General features: G+C 39.2%; 2 protein-coding genes across 5 annotated transcripts; both read right to left on the bottom strand.

The window, feature by feature from the left end:
- Positions 1–1,365: 1,365 nt before the first annotated feature.
- Positions 1,366–3,766, bottom strand: LOC149839098 (Tetratricopeptide repeat (TPR)-like superfamily protein). The gene has a single exon (XM_090003930.1). The coding sequence runs from the start codon at positions 3,764–3,766 to the stop codon at positions 1,940–1,942; it is 1,827 nt and encodes a 608-aa protein (XP_089860056.1). The 3' UTR covers positions 1,366–1,939.
- Positions 3,767–5,214: 1,448 nt separating this feature from the next.
- On the bottom strand, positions 5,215–22,610 carry LOC149839097 (cysteine-tryptophan domain-containing zinc finger protein 7-like). 4 transcript variants are annotated; one of them, XM_090002265.1, is made up of 14 exons: positions 21,899–22,610; positions 21,057–21,129; positions 20,749–20,879; positions 20,263–20,661; positions 18,585–20,179; positions 18,018–18,457; positions 15,679–17,834; positions 15,437–15,594; positions 12,612–12,769; positions 8,625–8,785; positions 5,922–6,706; positions 5,745–5,834; positions 5,537–5,637; positions 5,215–5,434 (listed from the first exon to the last, which is right to left on the bottom strand). In XM_090002265.1, the coding sequence occupies exons 1-11, from the start codon at positions 22,079–22,081 to the stop codon at positions 6,509–6,511; spliced, it is 5,652 nt and encodes a 1,883-aa protein (XP_089858391.1). In that variant the 5' UTR covers positions 22,082–22,610; the 3' UTR covers positions 5,215–5,434; positions 5,537–5,637; positions 5,745–5,834; positions 5,922–6,508. The 4 variants fall into 4 exon arrangements, with proteins under 4 accessions (XP_089858391.1, XP_089858392.1, XP_089858390.1 ...); XM_090002266.1 differs by having other exon boundaries at positions 5,215–5,402; XM_090002264.1 differs by having other exon boundaries at positions 5,215–5,637.
- Positions 22,611–26,356: the final 3,746 nt, after the last annotated feature.

Raw genomic sequence — 26,356 nt, 5'->3', positions numbered from 1 at the left:
CTCTTCCTTGTGTTCTTGTTATTGGTACATTTACAGTTGACAAGATTAGTTCATAGAGAATCAGTAAAAGCTGAAAGTGCAGATGTATGGCTAGAAGACATTTGTGACCATGCATTATGCAAATCTGACAGACTTTTTTCTTCTTTTGTTCTTTCTGTTCATTTTCTTACATCGATCAGCCCCATCAGCTGGGAGTGCATTCTAAATGCTTGTTTCCGCTTAGAGATTTGAAGGGTCAAACTGCAACCAATGGAGGTTCTCTGTTTTCTTAGCGCTTTTATTTTCTGCATCAGTTGGTTCCTCAAGAGTGTGTTTGTTGTCCAGTACTTAACTCTGGACATGGAGGGTACATTTGTAAAAGACTTTGCCCCTAGTGAGTAGTGACTCGAAAACTGAAAATTTTGAGCTTCCACTGGAGTGCTCTTTTCCTGTGAAACAAAATCATGATGTTGGGATGGAACTTTTCACATCGAGCACAGTGAATCACTTTCTACTGAAATCCTTCTTTTTTGGTCTGCAGAGATTTCATTAATCGAAAATCATCTTCCATCCCATGTGCATCATACTTCTCCGATGGACGCGATGCTGAGATTTCTCATCTCGACACATGAAATTGCCAGCAGTTTCGCAGTCAATCAGAAGCAGTAGAGTCATACTGATTTGGCTCATAATACATCGCTATGCTTTGATTCTTCATGGTTCCTAGTTGAATTAGTTTCCAGTTTCCAAACAACTGTTACTAGTTTGCATATGATGGTTACTGGGTTGGACCTAACCTTGAGGATGGTTGGGGATATGCAGAGGCCTCTGTTAAACAAGTTTTTAACCATTAAAAATAAAAATACACACTCTCTCTCTCTCTCTCTCATGTATGATGATTTTTCACATCTTTTTTCACATTTAAAGCATTTGTGATGCTGTCTCCTTGTCATCAATCATGATGAAACAGGACACATATTGAGAACGACATTTAAACGAAGCCTCACAAGGATATGGATTGGGATTCTGAGGCAGGGCCTTGATATAATACTTGGCAATCGACTTCAAGACTGGGCATGGATGTTGGGAGACTTGGCCTCCATCCTATGCCAAGCTGCTGTTAGAATTATTGAGACGACACAATGTTTTATAGCACACGCATTTATTTATGGAAAAACATTGTCGCAGGAGGCTTTCTAGCAGAAAAAATCTCCTCACGTTTCAGAGAAACAATCAGAGCGTTCTCACTCAGGCTACCTCAGAAACGTGCACCTAATGTGCTCAAAAGATCTACAGAAAGACCATTAATATGCAGTGGACCGATTGCTGTATACTACAATTGAAATGCACACAAACTTTAATAACCCTTCATATAATTGCAAGCATTGTTAATATAAACTAAAATTATATGTTGATTGATCGATGTCTGATCGTTGATACTCTCTTCATTTGGCTCTAAAGCTAAAACTGTATTGAGTTGTACATCATAACGATGATTGTTTAGGCCGAATCGGTTAGCTAAATCGTAACCATGATCTCGAATATTAATTGCAATTACCATATCGTTATACATATCCTTGTAGCGGTGGTCATGCACAAAGTCCAGGCTAGCCCCTCATGCAAAAACCGTCCATTGCCTCAGCTTCCTCCTTGAACAAATGGAAGGCTAGGTCTTTATCATCCATAACACACCCAAAAACTATGACCATGATGACACAAATTCCATTGAGTGGTTCTTAAATCCAAGTGCAACCAGGTTTCTTGTGGATCTCCCACCTTGAATCATGTGCATGCGTGTTTCAAACTGCACCTCAAGTAGAGCATCCTGTGATGCTGGGCATTTGCTTAACTAAATCATTTGCAGCATTGAATATAGAGTACAAACAATATTGAGCTCTACTTCTTGGCTAAGATATCTTGGCTTCAAACCAGAACCTGCCCACAAAGGAGCAACAAAGGATCACCAGTAGTCCCCACATGAGCATAACCCATCTCTAAAATGATGAAATCTATTTACATCTCTAACAATGATATCTCTGCTCACAATCTCACAGATGAACTTGAATGCCTGATGACAATCACTACACATCCTGAGATTCTTTAGCACTCTTATAACTGATCCCTCTGGAGTATTAATCAAGCCAAAAGCCAAAGCCAGCCTCTCACTATGAAAAGCAAGTATTGCCTCTTTGGCTTCCTCCTCAACATCATGGAAGACAAGGCTCTTGTCAGCCATGTATCCCTTCTCCTTCGTCTTCTTCTCCAACTCTTGCAAGACAGTGATAATCTCACCCGCATAGACACATGACCGGTCGCCTGCAAAGAATACATACGTCTTGCTCTTGATTTCAATCCAACTGCAACCAGGTTCCTTGTGAACCCCTCGGATCTTCATCTCCTTGCGGATTCGAAGTGCATCGCCCCACCTGCCAACTGATGCATACATGTTTGAAAGTGTAACATAAGTAGAGGCTAGTTGTTGGTTCAACTCAATTAAGCTCTCACCAGCCTTGATGGCAAGCTCAATTCTACCATGAGTTCTGCTTGCAGATAGAAGTGAACCCCACAATAGAGCATCTGGTGCCACCGGCATTCTCTTAACTAGATTATCTGCAGCATCTAGACATCCAGCTCGGCCGAGCATGTCCACCATGCATGTATAATGCTTCTTGTCAGGAACAACCCCATATACTTTGTACATTGAATCAAAGATTTCTTTGCCACGATCAACTAGGCCAGAGTGGCTGCAGGCATATAGTACACCAACCAATGTAACATCATTTGGCTGAATTCCCCTTGCGAGCATTTCATCGAAAAGCCGAAGTCCTTCATGGCCAAGCCCATGTTGAGCATGGCCCATAATGATCGATGTCCACTGGATCACTTTTGGATCGGCAACCCGGCAAAACACCTTGGTCGCATAATGCAAGCAACCACATTTTGCATACATGTCAATAAGCGCACTGGAAACCACATCATTCATGTCGCAATGCCGGTGTATAATTGCTGCATGGCTCAACCTCCCGGCGCCAAGGCAGCCCAAGCTTGCACAGGCATTGACAACACTGGCAAATGTGTATTCATTTGGCACCAAATTACAAGCTTGTAAGGTGCTAAAGAGCTGAATAGCCTCATGCCCACGTCCATTTTGCGCATATATTGAGATCATTGACGTCCAAGACACGATGTTTCTCCTGATCATCTTGTCGAAAACTCGCCGTGCATCATCAACGAGCCCACATTTTCCATACATGTCGACAAGAGCGCTACCAACTACCAAATTCGATACGTGGCCTTCAATTTCAACCTGCCCATGGAGCTTCAATCCGTTGCGGAGGTCAGCAAGTACCGAGCATGCGTTAATGGCAGTAGCCATAGTGAACACGTTCGGTGAAACCCCATGCTTTTTAGCTTCAGCAAGGAGTTGGAGAGCTTCATATCCTTGCCCGCAATGGACATAACCAGCCATGAGTGCGGTCCATGAGACCACATTTCTCTGAGGCATTTGAACAAACACTTGGTGGGCATTCTTGATGAGTGGGCACTTAGAGTAGAAATTAAGCAAATGGTTGTTCAAGAACAAATCATCCACAAATCCCAGCTTTAACACCCTTGCATGTACCGTAGTTCCTGTATGCACGTCCTTACCGATTGAACACTGTTGAAGTTGGGAAGCAAAGTGAGTGATGAGAGACGAGGAGACAAGGACAGGATGGTGACTAAAATGACGGGAAGGAGAGTGCTGGGTCTGAAGGCTATCAAAGAGGATAGAGAATGGCAATCTCATGCTTCAAGGCATTTCCCTTGACGAGGAACGATATGATAAGGGACTCCCGTAAGATCCCACTATTAGGATGGCCATCACGTGTCGTCTCATACAATGGTTGGCCGTGAATGGGGCACGCCTCTCTCTCCAATTGAAATCCCACTTCAAGTGTGATGCTCAATGTTGTCAGTATCAGTATCAGCTTCAAAAAGATCCAAGAAATCGGCCGGTTCTGATTCTGACCTCAATGGATCTGAATCGGCTAGTTTTCAACAAGGGGATGACACATGTCAGTAAGATATTAAAAATAATATGAAAAATATTTTATAAAATATTGTAATGATTTTAAAGCATTTTTGAAGAGTCGACATTTTGGGCCGATACAAATAGGCCGAGCCGATTCATTTGATATTGACAATATTGATGCTGCTGCACCTGATCACCCACCAACACCTCTCTCTCTCTCTCTCTCTCTCTCTCTCTCTCTCTCTATGATTGGAACCATGGTCCTACTATTCTCTATCCTTTGGTTATGACTTAGATGCTTGTATTGATCAGTTGAGATTGTTCAGTTAATAAATCCCCCCGCCCCCCTAAATCAGCCTACTAGGGCCATGACTTAGATGCCATGAGTTTGAAACCCACAAGGGTATCCCTTGATAAAAGGTTGAAGCTGGGTATAGTCTCCGATAGGCAGGGAGGACCTCAAGGGTTTTAATCGAAGACCTACCAATGTGCAGTTGGTCAGTTGGTGATGGGGTGGTTTTCCCTTTACACCTACCCAAAAACAAATTCTTGGGCGCATCTTAAATGCAACTTAATCAATGGCATCCATAGTCACGGTTTAGTTAGCTTGATTCTTTCACTCGTATTCGTCAGTGTCTCTTCTATTTGCAGTTCACCGGCCTCTTTTAATCATGGTTACAAATATCAGCCATTTTTTGAAAACCTCTCGATTATATTAGCCAAATTTTTAAAGACCTGATAGAATTCTGAGAAAAAGGTGATATTTTCAAAATATCACCTGTTTTCAAAATATCATGTTTCTATCACAAAATCATCATGTTATTAATGAAATAGTTACAATGGAATACATATTTTACATTTTAATGGTTTTTTATATTTCTACATATTTTTCATATATTTGACATTTTAAATATAAAATATTTTCCCAATTTTTTTCAAGAAAAAATAAAATTTCTAATTTATACAGAGATTTTTCTTTGGTAGGAAAATCCCAATAACCAGTTTTCTGATTACGCTTCTAATAGAGTGCTAATTACTTCCCATTGCTCCTAACCTTTGATACACAGGCTGCAAGCATGATGCTTACAAACGTACTCCTTTGATGTGCTAAGGGTAAGATATTACTGAACATCTTGGAAAAGGTTTTAACATAAATATACTAAATCTCAATTTTCTTTCAATTTATTTCAAAAATAATAAATATAGATAATGAAGAAGCAATAGGCACCCAAAATTCTATCAGCAGGAATTTTATTGGAAAAAGAATAAGATGTTTATCATATTATACATTGGCCAGGAAATGTCAAACTTCTTGATTCCCCGTGTATACAATATCATACAGTGAAACATTGGTAGGTGGCATAAGCCACTGGACTGCAAATTGGTAACCTCCAGAACTTTGTTCTCTGACCTGAAAGAGAGACCACATTTGCTTACTGTCCTCTGTTACCATGCGGCAGGACACACACATACTATAGTCAGGATGAATTTACAACTGAAATACATTATTTTCTGCCTTGGAAGCATGATGAAACAAAGCTGTACCTGTTAGAATTTCCAGTTCTGCAAGATTGTCGATATAACGGGTCCAATCAACAGCGCTCTTGTTCCAAATGAATTATTTACATAATTAAACAACCCTAGTCCTGAAACTCAAAAAATATATATATCATCAATTCTAGTAGCACTATGGGGTCCACAGCTGCATGACATAAAAAGAAAAGTAGCAAAAGGTAAGCAAATGTATACACACCTTTTTTACTTCAAAAATTGCAGAACTTCAACAAATGAATTTTTTGGTTACTGTTAGATCCTGGGCACTTAACAGAAGGCAGAAGAGAACCTACACAGCAAGGTTGAAAAAAGTCCTCCCATGAACAAAAAGCCGATGAAATGACATCTCAACTAATGAAAAAAAACATATACATACCAGGACACACCATTAATCTGGCCTCGGTTGAATGCCTGCCCAAACGATGAAGGTTAGGAACAACACGTCAAACCTACTCCAATGTGCATTTGATCTTTACATGCACCATGTTCCTGCAAATTTCTGAACTTGGTTTTTTCTTCTCCCATTTGCCATATAAAAAATTTGAGATATAGAAGACTCAAAATTCTTGCTAGAACTCTAAAAGCGTTCAGCAATGAACCCACACAAAAATAGGCTTCCATTTTCTGTTGTATGAACTTCTGGTCACAATCTGCTCTTGGAGCTCGAATTTTCAATTATTCTTAACCAAATCTTCCAAGCACTTTTTTTCACCAATGTACAGTTCCCAGATCAAGATCCTGAAGCACTCTGAAGGCATTCATTACATTTTGAAAGACTGTAATAAAGGCTAAACCACAACCCCTTTTACATGCTGCACAGTTAGTAGGGTCCATTGCAAGAAATGAGGCCAGACAGAATTCAGCAACCATGTCAAAAGGAAATGTGATCCCACGATTTGCCCATGTCAAGAATAATCTCAATTAATTTATTCACAAACTGATGCACCATCATCACTGCAAAATTTAGCGTTTAATCACCTCCATTGCCAAACGTACTAATCGCAGTAATCCCTCCACATCATGGAAGCCAAACTCAATAGCTTTCCTTACAGAAGAGATGCCATCAGCTCCATATTGAGCATCTTCCAGACTTCCATTAGCAGCTGTGAATGCAGTTTGTGATCTCCTCAAAGCATCCATTGCTGAGTTCACATCGTTTGCCTACAAAAGAGGAGAAATCTTACAATAGAGATGGAGATGATAACAGGAACATTTACATAGGATGCTAATTGATGTATCTAGTAGAAAATATAATAGATATAAAAACATAACCAGGAGTGAGCTTTTAACTGAGTGGAAGTAACGACTGTGCTTGCTTCCATTCATTGCTCTCAATAGGGTGCAAAACTTTAACCATGTCAGTAGGTAACAATTTTTACATTCTTTGCCATCATATGGCCAGTTACCTCTAGCTTTCATGGGTAATGACACTTGGATCAAACAAGAAAGAGTGAATCACCTTGGATCTCCACCCTTATGATTGATAATATCCATCATGCTCTAATATTCACTAGAAGTTTTTACTTGTTACCATGACAATGTCCCATGCATAAACCACATGGCCATAATCCCATGAATGGAGATGGTACCTTGCCTTCAGAGATACCATAATGTGATCTTAGAAGCTTCACGTTTAAATGGGAAACTTTTTTTCCCCTCTCCATAGCACACCAATAAGGTTTCAATCACCTTGAAGATGTCACCATAATAATAAAAAAAAAACAGAGAAACTTGATGTATGAGATTTACACTTGGAAGGAGAGGGAAGGGAAAAATCCATGGCAGTTTGTGTGTGTGTGCATGCATGCTTGTGTGCATGAACATGTGCATGCCTGTCAAATGGGCTCTATAGACGAAAACACTGTGCTGACTACTGATCCAAGCTTTGGTAGAGAAAGAGAAACCTGAACAAGCAGTGTCACTGGTCACCTAGACTGAAACAATGAATTAGTTTGGACTAACTTTGTTGTCGAGTCATTGTTAAGGCAACTAGGCTTCCATTTTAGCAAAATAGGAAAAAGAGTTGAATGCACAGCGCTCTCAAAAAAAGATGAAGATGACAATGAAGACAGTGATAGTGATAAGAATAGTTTAATTCAAACCTTAGTACCAACATCAGCGATATTCTGCAAAGATCACATTTAAAGGTATTTTAAAAATTAACACCAGAGAAAATATTGCAACAATACTGGGAAAACAATAAAAACAAGGCATATTTCAGAAAATATCAATATTTTCCTTTAAAATAATTCAGTTTAAAACAAATCTTTAATTTGATTAAATATGTCATCTGATAAATAAATTACATATATTTTTCATGTTGTTTCTTTTTGAAAAAACTGATATAAATCATACAATGATGTCCTTTTATTTTCAAAATACTTTTTAATGATTTTGTTAGAAATTTTAAAGATTGAAAAAAATAATGTCAAGAAATAGCATCACCAAGATAATGCCAAGACCATATTGGTGACTATGATTCAAACACAATCTAAGAAAAAGACTTAGATGTGCCATGAATTGCACTCCACTAGCATAATTTTAGTTAACAATTCATAGGTTTGCTTAGTTTTATGTAAACTGTGCTTGTTCAACATGAACCACTCAGAAAGAGATTTCAAAACCCTAAGCCATGAAATAAAGTATAACAAAAGAAAAAATGGAGAGAGAGAGAGAGTTGCGTGCGTGAGAGATTTGTGAGGGTTCCCCAAAATGAACACCAGACTGACCTAAGCCAGGAAATAAAGTGTAACAAAAAAAAAAGATAGAAGTAAAACTAATATATATATATATATATATATATATATATATATATATATATATATATAATCATTATCCTAAAAGGTGCAAAGAAAACTTAGACTTTGTTTCTATGAAAGGACCGTCCTATTTGTTGCTAGGCATAGTTGCACTTAATAGGCAAGATTTGCAGTCAGAGGTCAAAAGTCAAAACCACCCATTTTCATTGAAATTTTTTATGCAGTTCACGTTATTCCTAGTGAATGTCTAAACACTGATAAAGCTAGTTTGTGCTCATCCTGGAAAAGGAGTAACATTTGACCTACAGAAAGCAACTTACAAGGTTGAGTAACCAATCAAAGCTACGGCGATTGCGGGCACTTATAACAAGGCTGCTCGGTATCTGAGGAGAACCAACTCCCTTCACCTGAAGAGACTTCTCTGTCATCCCAGGATTATTCAAATTATCAACATCTGAAGCGGAAGATGAGGGTGATTCACCTGGAGAAGAGAAGAGCAGTTCACTTCCACAATGAAAAACATATATGTGCATGTGTGTATCTAGAAGAGAGAAACGTTTACAATCAGTTGAATACAAAACGAGAGTGATGAGTAGTCATCAAGAAAAAGGAGAAAACACAGGCCCCACAAGCAGGTTGTGAAAAGTGCGGCCTTTAGGCGTAAGGTGTATGCCTCAAGGTAAGGCACATGCCTCATGCCTCAAGGCATTGTGTTGAGCCAAGGTTATTTCCTTTTGAGATAATTTGAGCCAAGAATAAGAAGCAGTATAAGGTGTGGTCATCAACCATGTCCATGTGAGGCACACCTCACCTCGAGGATGCCCCTCATGGTGAGGCTCAGGGCTCATGCATGAAAAGGTCAAAGGCATTTGGCTTCCCATGGGACCAAAAATTCCTTATTTTTTTCCTTTAATAATGTTAACTATTAAGGGTATTAGGTAGGGGTGAAATGGTTGGCCTGGCCCAGCCCCACCTGTTTAAAGCCACAGGGACACTGCATGCCAATCACAGGCCAGCCTGGCCATGCTCTATTTTGACCAGGCTATGCCAAAGCTCAAAAAACTGGCCCAGGCTCCACTCAAACAAGCCACATGGGCAGCCTGACTCAATACCCAACTCAAGCATTAGCGTAAAGAGCAGCAGTGATCCCTATAAACCTTATTCACCCCTACGCACCTCCCTAACTCCCTTGCCTCTCTTGATTCTAAAATCTAAACCACACATCCATTTATTTCTGGCAATCTCTTTCCAGAAGGATTGCTAGCGGCACCTGATTTCCATACACCAAAAACTTTCCACTAGAAATAGCTCTTTTGAACTTTTTAAATAGTTTTTATTCTAAATAGTCTGATTTACTATCTGTTATTAATAGGATGGTGAACTCAAAAGAATTGTTACCTATAAGTGTAATTAGATCTCGACGCTCCACTGTTACAACCTAGAAATTTATTAGAAAGGTAATTAATCTAGAGTTCTAAAACGATGACTTTGGCTTCCTGAATTGTGTTGGGTAAAAAATTTGAAGATGAAGTTATAGTGAAACTTATGTATTAAAAATGAATCGCTTTGCCCTTTTTCTCAACTCTGTATTAATTTTAATTGGCTTAGTTAGAAAAGGATGTGAATTTTTCATTGTTTTGGAAGTGTACAAGGATTTGTGAGACTGGTGGTTGCAATATTGTCATATTGAAGCACACTTGTATGAAGGTTATGCACATTATGGTTTTGCTCTAAACCTCCAAGTAATTTCTCCCTTGACTTTCAAATTTGTTGAATCTCCACTTATCATCATCCATTTCATGCAATTAAAGTCGTCAATCAGCATTGTTGCTGATGTAACAAGAACCGCTCTCACACCAATTTGTGCCCCCACTTGATCATGCATATCCATGGTTGACATAAATATTCACACTAAAACTCCTCTGTAGAAGTACACCAACCACCAAGTAAACAGTTTCTGGGAGGCAAGTCTACATCTATTAAGCATTCATTAATCTTTCCACAAGAAATAACTTAACAGAAAAAGATCACTTTTTAGGCCTTTGATGCCACAAGTACCATAACAACAGTATCGTTGGTTACTATGTGCTATTAGATACAAGTGCAATTGAAAATATAGTGAACGCAGCAAGATACCATCTTCTGGACGCATGATTCACAACCCAAAGTGCTATATTCCTTCTCCCCACCCTTATTACAAAATTTATTGTGTTCCATATTCTGTTACAGGAGCACATGCACAACTTTCACAATAACATTGTCATATGATTAAGATTGATGGTGAAAGACATCTAACCCTAAGAAAGTTTTATATTAAGCATCCCCCAAATTCTTCTGTTTCACATGTTTCTGGCACATGGAAGTTGAATTTAGTAAGTTGCTATTTATTTATAGAAAGTTATTCATATTATAAGTTGTGTTTTGTTATTTTATATACCTTAGTTGTCAAAAGTTGTGCCTAGGCTGGCTAGGCATAGGGCCACCACTCAGGTTTATGGGTCTAGGCGGTAGGGCCTTGTTTTTTTACCTAGGCTGCCTAGGTTGTTCATGCCTAAGCCACAGGGACATATTTGTCATGTTTTTTTAATTTTTTGTCTTTTTTCTTTCTTTTTATTTTTCCTCCTGTCCCAAAGCTTTCTTTTTTTATTCTCTCTTTTTCTTCTTTTGCTTTTGTTTTTTACCTTACTTTTTTTCTTCTTCTTCCTCCTTTCAGCCCTCCGCTTAGTTGTCAAAGGCGGAGCCTAGGCGTCATTTAGGCGGCCTAGCCGAGGTAGTCACTCGGTCTGATGGACAGTTGCACATACATATATATGTTTTCTGTGTAATTGTATATTATATATATATATGCATATTTGTGTACTTAATTCATATATAATCTATAAGTGTATGAGTCATCTATTTGACTGCTTTTATGTAATATAATTGCTTTACAATGTTCAACAATATGTTATTATTTGTTTATTGCTTATTGTTAATTGATTTTATGTTGTATACATGTTTGTTAATAATTTTACTAGTATTTGCACCATAAAATTTTACAAATCCATCATCAGCTGTTTGGAGAAATTGGATTCTGAAATTACCTATCCAACTATTGTGTTCCCAAACAAGTTCTCTAAGCATGGTCTTTATGGATTTGAACATTAGACTATGAGTTTCACTAATTATGGTGCAAATATTGATTCTCATTCAACCCAAGAGAGTGAGAGAATGAGTCAGGCCAAAATACCAGAGAGAGAATGAGTTTCACTAATTTTACTAGTTTGTTTACATATTTTGTATGTTTTTTTTTGTTTTTTTTTTATTTGGGGTACCACCTAGGCCTCGCCTAGGCCTTTTAAGGGCTCACTGCCTAGGCTGCGCCTAGCGCCTTTGACAACTAAGTTGTATACATAAAAATTTATTTGTTAAGCTTACCCTCACTGCCTCAAGACTTATGCCTCACCTCACAGGTGTTGTAGCATCTCACCTTCCATTGTCACTTTTTGCAGCATTGGTTCCAAGAAACCACCCATCACACCACCAGACTCACTCTGCCCACCCTCTCAGAGAACATTTGGTTCTATGATCCTCAATTCTTGTAGGTGCAACCACGACAACATGTTCACCTCTACGGCTCTACCAGATAGCATGGCACTAAGGTAGTAGCTTAAGACTATATATATATATATATATATATATATATATGTGTGTGTGTGTGTGTGTGTGTGTGTGTGTGTGTGTGTGTGTGGTGGCTAACTACTAGACATAAAAAGGACAGGCCTCACACTCTGAAAGCACAATAAACTTTGGTGCTGTTTTGTCATAGCAAGAAATATCTAAGAACTAGATCAGGAGCGAAAAAAATTTACTGTAAATTTTAATTTATCTCAAGATCCTGTGATTGTAAATCACAATCACAAAACTTTCACATGGTTAGTGAAACATGAGAGAAGTACAAGTAGTGATTTTGATCATCAGCTGTTATTGTTCCGGACTTGGATCTTGTAAAAGTTGGTCACAAGATTGACCTTGTGACAAACAATCACATCTACTTTCTCAGTGGTGGTTGTTCATTCCCACCTGTGACCAAAGCAAACAGGAACAGGTGTTCTTTTTTTTTCCTCTAAAAAAAGATCAATACATGAACAATGTTGGCAACAATCTGAAGTGTCCCCCTAGTTATAAGATTTAATATAAGACCAAACCTCCAAAAGCAACCTAGTGCATGCATATATTATGAGAGTTTCCCCTTGTGAAAAGAAAAATTCCAATTTCCCAATATGGTGAAAAATAGCTTTGAAAAGCAAGCCAAGTTTCTCTCTTACCAGTAATATTTGGTAATGCTGCCTGCAACTCATGGCGAACTCTGTTTACACACGAATGTTTTAAGAAAATAACCCTCATATAAGCCACTTCCATGCATTTGTATGCCAGAGCTGCAGCAGCCATATCCTTGTGCCTCTCATATGCATGAGCACAAAACCTACATAATAAAGAAAGCATGAGATTAGCATGAAACAGGAATTAGTTCTGAGACGTGACAACGCAACATACACACACACAGGTGTGGACACATAAGCTTTGTCACATCACAGGCAGCAGCAGTCATCTGTCAAGACCCAACTTTTCAAACTCACAGCTGAGTCAAGAAATCATTACTATTGAAGAGTGATAGAGAACCGACTCAATGGATGTGGTGTTGTGTGTCAAACAGAGACACAGTTAACAAAAACAAGCTGAATCGTGCAACAATATTATATGCATGAAAACAGTGGCAATATTTTGGAAACACCAAGGAACACCATAGCAGAAGTCATAGAACTAGATTCCAAACTGGTGATGGTAACACTCATACATTTTTCTAACAGGCAAGCCAGGGGATAACCTTTTCCGGATTTGAACCCGAGATCCCTTGGTTAAGGTAGTAAGACCTAACCATCCAGATACCGCATTTGACCCCCATAACGCATCTATATTGAGTCAAGGTTTAGCACAACATGATCTAAGCAGCACATTATCAAATGGTTATGATGAGTTTTGGATATTAAGAACAAAAAAGAATAAGATATTATATATACATACATAATACATATCTATGTATGTATATATGCATGCATGTGTATACAGTTAATGGTTGCTGCTCTCATGGGTCCCAAACCCTCTGGCGACAAACCCTAAATTTTTTCTTTTGCACATCTGACCCTCTAGATGTGATCGACATGTTTGATTTAGTAGAAACCGGCCCTTGGGATCATATTTTTCCGACATGTCAGATTTTCCAGGAGTTGAAAAATCAACAGCCAACAATGTACTGAATTTTTCAAAAAATCATATTTTTATGTGGAAACAATATGATCCAATGACCAATTCCTGCAATTTTGACCATGCTGAGCACATCCATGGGGTCAGATTTGGCCAAAATAACCGTCATCTATGAGTTTCAACTAAGGGTGTTTAGAATCCACAAGGGTAGCCAATATTTTCCCATACATAGATACAATACATTAGGGGTGTCCACTGGCCTGGTTTACCCGGACCCAACCCAACCCAAACCCTATAGGGTCTAGGTATGGTGATAAATAAGAAGACCCGATTAAGACATGGGTCCAGACCCGAAGGTCCAATTAATAAATGGACCCAGGTATAGTTTGTGAAATTTTATACCAGACCCGGACCCCACACGAGCTCCGATTAAGACCCGCAAATTTTCAATGTAAAAATGATTAAAAAAAATATATGGTTTTACCGGGTGTGGTTCATGTAGTTCTTATCGGGTTTGGGTATGGTTTTTCTTATAGTGGACCCGATTAGACCCAGGTCCAGACCCGATACCATACCCTAAAATCTGGTCCAAGTCTGGTTCCACCTGGGTGCGAACCAAACCCGACCTGTTGACACCCCTACATACATACATACATACATACATACATACATACATACATACATACATACATACATACATACATACATACATACATACATACATACATACATACATACATACATACATACATACACACATACACACACACACAGAGAAAGAGAGAGAGAACCCCATGATCCACAGTGAAGTCCAGCGCAATCACAATAATGCTTCCTAATTGCATTAATTGAAAGGCTTTGCCACATGAAGGACTACAGGGTACTTTTTTACATGGTCAGCTGTACATGAAAACTGAACATGAAAAACATCATATAACAACATAAAGTTTGGCTAGCCACACTTTAAAGGGCAAAAACTAGATGCAGCTACAGGGACATTGTTAGAAATTTATGAGGCAACAACAATGAATCAATGTCTGCAGACTACAATTTTCAAAATGACAAGCAGAAGAGCAATCGTCAACTTGAGATGATCAATCCTTTGACCGGTCACTACTATGAAACAATTGAGAAGCATTCATGAACATCCTTAAACCCACTGCTATGCAGTAACTCCTACCACATATTCGGTGCGTCAGCTGGCTCTTACTATACAACCGCTTCAATATTTTTTACAGGATTTGTGGACTCCATGGGCTCACCATGTACTCACTGCTAGATACTAAAGTCTACTTCCACAGCAGCCTTACCATGTGAAATGTGAGCTGGAGTCTCTGCCAGCCTTCATCCTTCTTTTCAATCCAGTAGTATGAACTAGATGAAAGTCCAGCTAGTGATTCCAGACTCCATAAAACTGCATTCTGAAAACAATGGGTTGGTAATGTCACAGATGACAACAATGGACAGGACTATATGTCAGTACTTATGCACAATGGATATTTAAATGGCCTGAATGATACACAGCTCACCTATTGTCCTATTTTATTTTTGTCACAATTTTGACTTGGAACCTAGCCATCTACCCAAAGTCTTCTTGATTACACCAGACCCTTCTCTGCTAACATATTTTCTAATTTTCTTGAAGAAAAACAGAGAGATACTCCAGGAAGTCATAAGATGAAAACATGCGACAGCCTCAAGTAACTAATCAGCAATCTTGCACCATAATCAGAAAGTACAGTAAATAGAGAGTTCAGAATTGAAAAGTGCATCACAATCCATATTTCATATCTTTTCATCGCTTAACACAAGGACAGTAAAACAAATTAGAAAAAGAAATACCATATTGTACTCGCATCAAGTAATTACCAATTTTGGAATAACTTACTCGCAGAGTTTTGCAGTATCAACATAGACATGCATTGAATGACTATCCCCATGTTTTGCAACTTCAGCATCACCAGGTTCTAAGAGGGAAGCCCCATGAAGAAACTTTATGGCTGCACGAAAGTACAGGCCAATACTTTCGAGCTCCTGACCTCCATTCTAAAACACATTATTCAAGAACTTGAGCATTAGCACAAGAAGAACATACATAGCCAAAAGCTGAAAACCTGCGAATTTACAAACCTTCAGACGATCAGCAGAATGTTTCAGATCCTTGGCTTCTTTGAGAGCAGCTTGACCGTTTTCCTTTCTAACTGGGCTTCTGCCATCTAGCTCCCTGCTCATAATGCCATTAACAGCAGGATGTCGCAGACTACCATTATTCATTATATTTGGGTTATCAGGTCTCCTGGGCTGTTTGAGCAGCTTTGATGTATCGCAAGTAGATATATCTGCCGAAAACACCTCTAGCTTGTTTCCTGTATGAGATGAAAGTGTTACTCTCTGTACTTCCGCTTTGTCCTCAGACGAAGGGAATGACTGTGTATTTCCTCTAGCAGAAATCAAGTCTGTGTAATCTGTTCTGTCTGGAAAAGGCTGACTCAAGAACCTTTCATCTTCCTGTGTTGCTAGCTGATGAGAGTTTTGCTGTAAACCAGACCTCCCATCCTTGAAGGGAATTGCCTTCGACTTTCCAACCATGGAGTCAGCTTTTTGCTTAGCAGATGGAGGAGAACCCTGAATATCTGAGTTGTCATGATTTACAACCATCAACTGAATATCTCTCCCCTTTTCACCTGAGCATTTTGTGGAGCCCTTCATTTCAAGGCAGTTCTTCGCATCCTTATCTGGTTTAGAGCTGCCCTTGTATTGAGAAGTGCCACCCTTTGATTCTTCACGAAATGGGGGACCATCATGAGCATCAACAAAAATCCCATCAGCAGTCTTTGTGGAATAAAATTCATCATGATTCCCACCTAATGAATCACAAACCTTAGATTTACCCTTTTCAGAATCTGATCCAGTGACCCATTGTTTGTCCTTCAATCGTGATGATGACCCCTTTTCTGACTTCACCTGAGTGAAGACATTTGCAGCGTCATAATTTTTCCTTTCTGAACCATTTTCCTTTTTTTTCAGACCACTGACAAATTGGTTTTGCCATTCCAGATCATCAATACCATTAACAGTATGGTCATTCTCATTATCAATAGAAAAGTTGCCGTTAATTGCATCATCAGAAGTTTTTAAAACCATTCCGTGCATATTTTTTTTCTTGTTCACATTTTGATTGTCACATGTCGCTCTCTGTGCATCAACAAAAGATGACCTAGCCTTGTTACCATCCTGCATAGCACGCTGCATCAAAACAGAATTATTATTCTTCAACATGACACCAGAACGATTGCTTCCACCATCCACTTCACCAACCAAACACCGCTGTGGACTACTGCCAGTGAAAAGACCTGTGTTCATTACACCATCCCTTTCCGAGAAGCTCTTTCTTGATGCAATTTTATCTACATTAGATGTCCTTAAGGGAGATGATGAAACAGATTCAACAGGAGAGCCTTTCGCCTCCTGGAGGTTTGCTTTAGTTTTGCGAGAGCCAGAAACCTTTGAGGAGCTTGAAGTAGCAGCAGTAGAAAGTTGTGTGCATCCAATCTCCTTCTTCAAGGAATCTGCCCCTTCTGAGATCCTCTTAGAAACTGCATTTCCTCGTAAGTACCCAAGCTGATGTTCCTTCTCATGTATCCCTCTGCTTCCATCTTCCATTCCATCCAATGTGGGGTCTCCAATGTTATTGGGTACAATTTGCACGACTCTTCCTTTCTTTTCCACTCTTGCATTACTAGTGCTCGACTCCCTTAATTCACACTTTGATGCCTTGGCTTTCTTTTCCTTTCTATGTTCCGTTTCATGGATTACATCTTTCGCTGGAGCGCTAACATCAGAAGAATACTCTTTCATAGTGGGATCCTCTGCAAATTCCTGACTTTCCTGCCACTCTTTCATTTTTCTCTTCTTTGTTGAGATTTCATTTTTACCGAGCTTCCCTACACTTGTAGCCCCAGCTTTGACCTTGCCTTCACAATTGAACAAAGACTGGGCTTGGACTTTCAGTTTTTTCCCAAAACCATTTTCATTTTCCCTAGTATCACATTTGGAATCCTTTGATGAAGAATAATAGTCATTATATTTTTTAGCATTCCTGCTAATCATTTCATTTGGGATGCCATTACTAGCAATCTTTCCTGTTGTTTCATTATTTGAAATCCATTCTTCATCCATAGATAGTGGACCATCTACCTTAATTTTCTTTGAAGCCCTGTGATTATCCTGTTGAGGTTCTCTCTTAGACTTGGACTTTGAATGCATAGCTTGTTCAATATAATCACCTGCAGTCAAATTGCAAAATATGAAGATCTACTCAATCCTATGAAAATATAGCAGTCAAACAAGGACATCTTCTCAATTCATAGGATGAAATGCAACCAGAAAAAGTCAACTAAGAAAATGAAAAAGGATAAAGCATACATAATAAGAACTGGAAGGAGGGAAGGGGGAGCGAAAAAGGGTACCTCCATTGGAGGAGCAGTTTTCCAATGATTTATGTTTCTCCTTTTGCTTATGCCTTTGCTTCTCAGCAGCATGCTCATAAGCCTTAACCACACGCTGTTCCCCATCTTTGTTTAATAGGCATGAATCTGAAGGATATTGATTTACATCATTTAAACTCTTGCTCTTGACAGAGTTTTGATGACTCTTTTTTGCAAAACTTGGAAGGGAGGTAGGAATTCTCAAGCTTGATCCATTATGTATCTCCTTTACTATATGCTTCTTCTTCCCATTGGGTCCAGGATATTGGCCATGATGATGTGCTTCTGATAAAACTGTACCTGATACTGTTCCACCATTCTGAGTATGCAGGCCATTTTGATGATCCTGGACCCGGTATAATGCATAGAAAGCTTTAATTGCCTCTTCTTCACTGACGATACACTTGTTCAACCCAGGCGACCTGGATACCAAAAGCATTAGAAAACAACTAAAATATCAACAAAAATTTTCAAAAACAATATGAAAACTTAATTTTCCACTTCGTACATTGAGAAAGAGAGAGAGCGTACGGAATGAACGACACTTACAACCAAGTCTGCCGGCTGCATGTCCACTTCTCCGGCCAGGTTGGATCTGGTCCAAAAGGATGCAGACGCCACTTTTGGCATTTATCACAACAAACCCAATTATCTATAAGCTCTGTAACTGCTGCAACAGTAGCTGCATCAGAGATCAAACCATCTGCTGCAGTTGGAGCAGCTGCCTCACCAATCATCTCAATTGCAGATGCATTTTCAAACCTTTTTGCCTGTAATCTCTCATTTGGTTTTCCTAAATGCCCATAAGGTTCTCTCTCAAGATGCCCAATCTTTGTGACAGTTTTGTCTTCGATGTAACTGTCCAATGGATCCAACCTGTTCTCAACATGTTCAATCTTAATGTCTCTTGTTGGATTATTATGGTAATCCCTATCAGCTCTCTTGTTTGACTCCTGCAATCTCATCATGTCAGGGCGAGTTTCAAGGCAATCATCCCTCACATGCATGCCCTTTTTCTTATGTTTAAATGAAGCAGAGGAGGCAGATTTTGATCTTTCTTTAGATGACTCTGAAGTAGATTTTGCGTTACTATGACTATCCTTCTGTTTTTTCTTTTTAGTGACCGACCGATCCTTCCCTTCTACTGCCTTTTGATTGGCAGTTTCACATGCGACAGTTCTCTCACCAGCCTTGTGCTTGGGGGACTCTGAACCGTAGCTGCTACTTTTTCCCCCTGGGACAAAATCTTTAGATGCATTGACCTTTGCATCAGTTTTACCTTTAGCATCTTTCCTCGATTCCAAGTTATCCTTATAAAGAGACTCCTTTTGAACCACAAATGATTTGTCTGCCAAGTTTGTCTTCAACATTAGCCTCCCTTTCATAGATATTGCTTCATTTCCATCCTTGTCAGCGCTATTCATGCCTGGGCTACCTGTTCCTTCTTTTGCTTCCCCTTCTATAGGATCAAACAATGAGATATTTTCCTGAACCACCTTTAAATTCTGCTCTCCAAGAAGTTCGGATTGCTTATATGCACCCTTCCTTACATCTAGGCTACTGGATCTATCCAATTTTTCATGAGAGTTATCTTTTGTGGTGGCCAGCAATGGAAGCTTCAAAGTATCCATAACAAGCTCTCTAACTTCTGGTGTATCAATGTCTATTTCCTTCTTAAACATGGTAGCAATGCCCTTCTCCTCAACTGTAGCATTCATGTGCTTCACATCACCAGGCTTTCCAGACTTATCTACAGCATTTTTTGCCTTTTCTTTATCTTTTGCGGTGGCCAGCAATGGAAGCTTCAAAGCATCCAAAACAAGTTTTTTACTCTCTGGTATATCAATGTCTGTTTCCTCCTTAAGCATGGCAGCAACACTCTTCAACTCAATTGTAGCATTCATGTGTTTTGCTTCACCAGGCTTTCCAGCTTTTTCTACAGCCTTTGTTGTCTTTGCTTTGTGTACTTTCAAATCCCTCCCAGGCAAAGGGTCACATGCTGAAGCAGCATCAGGGCCAATCTTTTGACCTACTCCAGATTTACTGTCCCTGTGAAGAGTTTTCTCCTTTTCCATCAGGCATAACAGGCCATCAGAAAGCGGAGAAAGCAAAGAAAACCCCGGAATTGGAATAGATGTCATAATCTGTTTGGAGGATCAAAGTAAACCCAGATTTAGTTTTTCTCATAGGAAAGCTGCATATGAAGCAATTTGGCAAACAAACATACCTGAAGTATGGTAGCAGGAGATTCATCAGGCGCGTCCTGAATTTCAGGTGACAAGTCTCCACTGTAGTCCGAGCTTTCTTCCGGTGATGAAGATGGAGAAATGTCAAGGCCTAGACCACTGTAAATCGCTGCATTGTTCCTATCAGAAACATTTTCTGGAGGGACCTTAATTCGTACTTTTAGAGATTTTTGACCATTTACATTACAAGGTTTAATGGCAGGCTCACATGTGGAAGAGCACTCCCCAGCATTGTGCATGGTAACGTGTGTCCCAAGCTCTTTGCGAGCAGAGGCATCCAAGGAAGTTGCAGAAGTAGCCACTTGCATGCTAGCCGGAGCTGGGGCAGACCTAGCAGGGAGAGAAGTATTTGCCTGATGTGTGATGTTTTGACGAGCAATCTGTGGAAGAAGAAAATTAAATACAAGAGATTCAGAAACTACTAAATAACTCTGGATTGGCAATTGTTACAGTTCCATAATGGATACCTCGAATGGCTGGTCCACACGACTAGGTGTGCCAGAATGTTGAACCCTTGCGGAACTCCCAGAATGTGATAGAATTGGAGGAGAACGGGGACAAGTCGGTAAGAATGAGCCATAACCACCAAATTTTGCCCCTGTAAACTCAATAGCAAGGACAATAATGATGCAATGATGAAGTTGTCATCAAAACAACTTGCAATTCATTGTAATTCCTGCAGAATCCGTATCACAATAACATACAGAGAAAATACTGTGGTACCTCACAACAAATATAGCCAATGTGGGGAATCTTTAGAAAGAAATTAACTCACCCAAATTCTCCGCAGAGACTCCACCTTCAAAGTCCTTTTGGAAATGTCCCAAAACATCTCGAATTTTTTCATCCTGTAACAGAAGAAACCATGTCCAAGCCTCATAACATACATTCAAACAACGACAGATACAACAACCAACAAGCTAGTCACACTGTATAAACAAGAAAACAATTTATGCAGAGATACCTGCAACGAGCACATCTAAGCACAGAGAAAAGTTCAAAGCACATCAAGTAACCTCAAAGTCAAAAACTTTGGAAGTAATGCAATAGTCCCTTGATTGACATTCATCCTTAATTTCTGAACATGAAAAAAGAGCAATGAACTGATCTCCAAAGGGAGACGTCAACAAGTGAACTGGATTGGCTATGGTACATTCCCCCAACGAAATTTAGCAATTCAAGTTGCTGAAAACCTGCTCTTGGAGATATGCCAGAAAGAAACTATGATATGACGAAACCATCATAAAACTTTTAAAGAATCAAAACTATCATCCCCATTTTGAATTGCCCAAGTTCTTCCTCAAAAGTTCACCAATCACAAAACTCTATGCCGGCCGAGTTCTATGACCAACATCATAAAATGATCAGAGACAGAAAAAGCAAATTCAAATACAGTCATCACAAACATCAGTTTAAAACATCAGAAAACAAACAATTCCACATATCTATCGGAAGCTCACAGCAATCAGGAACAGTAAACTCCATATCGATAGTCCGCTCGCAGCATTCGGAACGGCAAAATAAATACAACAAGACAGCAAGCAGTTTAAGAACAAGAACAATAACCAAGAATCGCAGACGATCCTCAGGTGCAACACAGCGAATTTGTAAACTTACAATGTAAGACAAATCCACGTCGATATCGGGGTCGTGAATGCTGGAATCCTCGTCGCGGTAGGAGCAGGCCTCCCCTTCTTCAAGGTCGTTCTCCTCCATTGTCCCCGCACCCCCAAAACCTAACCCCTTGCTCCTCTTCTTCCCGAACCGCCTATCCTCATCCCTACTACTCACAGACAACATCAACTCGACCCAAACTCCAGAAATTCCAGTAAAAACACTCCAATCTCGAAGCCCACCGCCAAGAAACAGAAACCCATCATCCCTAATCCATCAAGAACTCCACCGAATCAAAAACCCTAAAAGCCCACCACCACCCAACAACCTTACAACGATCAGCCCCCAATCCCGAAAAAAAAAGGCAACCACCTTAATAAAAATCCCACAAATGGATCAATTAGAAGATACCCAACACTCAAAAACGCAAGAAAAGGGTGGGGAGGAGAAGAGACCCAACAAAGGAAAACGATCAATACTCGAGGCCAAACCTCCGATCCTTCGAGACCCACGTCCGATTTCGATAAATTCCTGGAAATCCCCGTTTTCCAGCCTATGGCAGGCTGATTCACAAGACCCCAAATGGTGGTTCTCTCTCGTCCCACCCTCTTTTTCCCCAAAAATTCACTTTTATTTCTTGCTTGGGAATGATGAAGAGGACAGTAGGACGCCACAAAGACGGTCTCGGAAAGAAAACTTACAAAAATTTAAAAAATGGAAAATTCTCAGAAAATATTATCTATACAGCGCCGATCCAACCAGAAGACAAAAGTGGGGCAATGAGAAAAATATTTGCAAAGATAATTTCCCTTCCCCCTTTTTCTCTTTTTTTTCTTCTTATTTTCTCTCTCTTTTTTTACCAGGGAAACTTATTTTCTCTCTCCTTTTTTACCAGGTTCCCCCTTGCTTTCTTTCTAGTCTCTGAATCAATGAGGTATCGGGGTGTCAGATGCGTCGTTTTATGTTTTGTTTATTATTGTTTTTTAATTATGTTTATTATATTTATAGGAATTTATATGTGATTTCTTGGTTTTATGGATTTTTTACTGCTTTTATTTGATGTAATAATTTACTCTTTTTTTTTTACAATCTTCTTGCCCTTAAGATTAAGTGTTGATGTTCATTGTTTTGAGTGGCAAACATTTGTTGGCTTGACTGGTAAATAATTGAAGATTGTGGGGTCTCTTCATTTTTTTACTTGTTTTGAGGCTGGCTGATGAGAAGGGCCAATTGGATATTTTGGTAGAGGTGGAGATTGAGAGAGAGGAAGCAAAATTGGCAAAAAATGCTGTTTTTTTTTTCTCTAATGAGTTTTTTTTTTGCTGCTTTCAGTTAACATAACTTTTTATTTTTTACATTGAGAATGACCAAGTATTGCGGTGCATCAACCATCTTGTCCTTGTGATTAACGGTTGGTAGTTGTTGGTTTGAATGGCAAAGATTGTTGTTGTTTCTCTCATTTTTCTTGTTTGGTTGTTGGCAAATGGCAAGTTGGCTTTTACCTTTCTGATGAAAAGGGCAAATTGGGCATTTGGTAGAGGTAGGAATTGGGGGATAGGAAGCATATTCATTTTCGTTGCATTTGTTCTGATGGGAAAGGAAGAAAGAATATGTGTTCTTTAATAATAAGTGACACTAGTTTCTCTGTTGATTAACCATCTTGGCTGTTTGATTTTACAGCTGATATTTGATTGCTAAAGATTTATAAGACTATCATTTGATCCCTTTTCTTCATTTTTAATGGCTGTCATATATCTAAATTTTTTTATGGATTAGGTTGTGAAAGGCTAAATTGGACATTTTGGTAGAGGTGGGGATTGAGAGACAAGGAGGCTCTCATGGATTGAATTGAGCTGTTATGGAGAATCCACCATTATTATATTGTTATAGTAGCTTGGATCCACCAGCACCGTTGATCAAACCCGAATCAGGGTATGGCTGAGAGATGGACGATGCAGATAAGGCATCAAATAATTTTCTGTCCCTGGTCCCCTACCTGAGTTATACTTTTGACCCTTTGGTAAATGTGAAATATTGTTTATATTATATAATTCGTTAAATTGGTGGGATAGATTGGTCATTATAGTGTGTTTTGATCCTAGATTTTGTATGCATAGGACTTGTGCTGGGAGTCGTTGATCTTTAGATAGATGAAAAACAAGTGTCACTCATACATCATTTTTTGTATTAAGTGTTCACATGTTTCAAAGAGGGTGTTGGGTCATAGGCTGAAACTTGACCAAGTTCAGGAAATCCAATAACTTTATCCCATGTTTCTCTGCTAGATCTTTCTACCATGTTTCTAACGAGTATCACAGTGTCCTCTACGCCATTAGTATAAGAAACAGTGATGCAGTTCATGAACCTGTCCTCTGATATCGTTGATGCCAAACATAGAACCATGCATGATCTGGTCAAGCCTGTGCCATGGACCAGTTCTAGTGCTTGAAGTTCATGAACTTGATCATGTTCTACGTATTCGCAAGAGTATACATACTCCGCTAGTCTGGTAGGAGCAGCTAGTTCACGTCACCTTGTGTTGGGATGTTGCAGGTTCAAAACCCAATGGTATAGTTGTACAACTGGTAGGGGTCTACCTAACCCCAACTTGCCTTTAAAAAAAAGAGTATACAGACACAAAATTGTTAAGGTGTAGAGTGATCTGATCCAATGAAATAGTTTTTTTTTTTTTAATTGAAAGAAGTAATTTCTCCTTGAATGTTTTCATTGTCTTAGTTGAAGAGTCTTTGATTCAAATCCCACCAAGTGTTACATCTAATATTTCCTTTAAGTTGATAAACATATGATTTAAATCTACTAACTCATCGGTGTGCTCTTACGGTCAATACCTAAATACATGAGGGTCATGCACCAAAAATAATCTCTCTCTCTCTCTCTCTCTCTCTCTCTCTCTCTATATATATATATATATATATATATATATATATATATATATATATATATATATATACATGCTACAAACCACCATTATGCATACAATCTGGTTGGAATTGGATGTTGTTTTGTCTCAATCTTACCTCATAGATATGTTCATCATGGTCGATTTAGTAGAAATCGACTCTTTGATCGTGCTTTTCTTTAGTAAAAAAAAAATAGATGGATTCATAGCCATCTTTTTTTTATTGCCAAAAAAAACGGATATTGATCGGACACCAACAATGCAGAAGTCGGTTATCACTAAATAAAACATGTAGATCACATATATAGTGTTAGATGCCACAAAAAATTTTGAATTTTGTTAAGTTGATTGTATTTACAATGAATTGTAGCAAATATATATATGATGCAAGGAACATTGCAAGTATAGAAATCATTTAAAGTACTAAAACAAAAAATATTGATTTATCATGGAATAGTGACACAAATTTTCTTTTTTTCTTTTTCGATGAGAAAATAGTGACACAAATTACAACATACCTTTTTATTTGAAGCTCAGTTCAATTTAGCCTTTCTCTATCGAAGACATAATGAAGCCTGAATCCTCTCTGCGTTCACATGCTCTGTTGTTCCCTTAGCTTCTCATCCAAATGAAATGGACAGGACTAACAATAATGAAATGTCTCAATCGGATTTTTGGCCGAACAAGGTTAGCTCATATATAACCTCATTTGAGTCCCAATGCATGTTAATTTAAACTGGTTTAGGCCCCTGGGGACAGGGGCCTGCACAACGACAGTAGATATGGGAGGCTGAGCCAGCACGATCAGGTCTTTATGCTGGGTGCGGTTTCTTGGGGTTATAAATCCAAAAATAGTGAATTGGGTTCATATGATATGAGTACCTCATAGCCAGCCTAATAGATTGATCCAAGACACACGTGCAGAATTAGGGTGTTGTTTGGATGCTTATCCAAAACAGATGAGATACATTTTATTCATAGTGAGTCATGTGCTAAAGGAAAACCCACATGAGCTCGGCATACCTGGTTAAGCGGGTCAGCTTAAGGGATTCAAGTTGAAAGAAATCATTAGTTCGATACCTGAGGCATGCTTCCTTTGCCTCAAAACAGAAGCTATAGGATGACTTTCTTGGTGAGCAGGAGAAGGTGACGAGGCTGGAAATAGAATCTCAGGGGTAGTAGACATCAGGTCGGCCAGGCCCAACCTGTTAGTGATTGACAGGCTCAAACTAGAACCAAGCCCACCGACAGCTTGGCCAGACTCTTGTCGGTCTTGGTTGGGCCCAGGTCTTGTCAAGCTGAGTTACAAGTGGGTCAGTTCCGGCCCTTTAAGCTCAATCAGTAAAGGGCCACAGCCAGGCTGCATGCCTTCTACGGAGTTTCCACTGTTCCTACCCAGATCTGACCCTTTTGCTAGTTGAGTCTGGTCCTGGCTTGGGCGTCGAGCAGGCTCTTGTTAGTTAGATCGATCGCAGGGCTTATCAGGTTGAGTCACGTGCGTGTTGGAACGGGCTCTTTAGGCTCAGTTAGTAAACAGGCAA

Source organism: Nuphar pumila, chromosome 4 (assembly GCF_984573655.1).
Source record: "Nuphar pumila chromosome 4, dmNupPumi1.hap1.1, whole genome shotgun sequence".
Taxonomy (NCBI): domain Eukaryota; kingdom Viridiplantae; phylum Streptophyta; class Magnoliopsida; order Nymphaeales; family Nymphaeaceae; genus Nuphar; species Nuphar pumila.
Note: the sequence above shows the minus strand (reverse complement) of the source record. Positions and strands in the feature narration are given on the sequence as shown.

Excerpts from the sequence above, each read along its gene's own strand:
- LOC149839098 (XM_090003930.1), bottom strand. The coding sequence starts at position 3,766 with ATGAGATTGCCATTCTCTATCCTCTTTGATAGCCTTCAGACCCAGCAC.
- LOC149839097 (XM_090002264.1), bottom strand. The coding sequence starts at position 22,081 with ATGTTGTCTGTGAGTAGTAGGGATGAGGATAGGCGGTTCGGGAAGAAG. Across the intron at positions 18,458-18,584 it reads TGCAGCCGGCAGACTTGGTT|GTCGCCTGGGTTGAACAAGT; the intron begins GTAAGTGTCGTT and ends TTTGGTATCCAG. Across the intron at positions 17,835-18,017 it reads AAACTGCTCCTCCAATGGAG|GTGATTATATTGAACAAGCT; the intron begins GTACCCTTTTTC and ends ATTTGACTGCAG.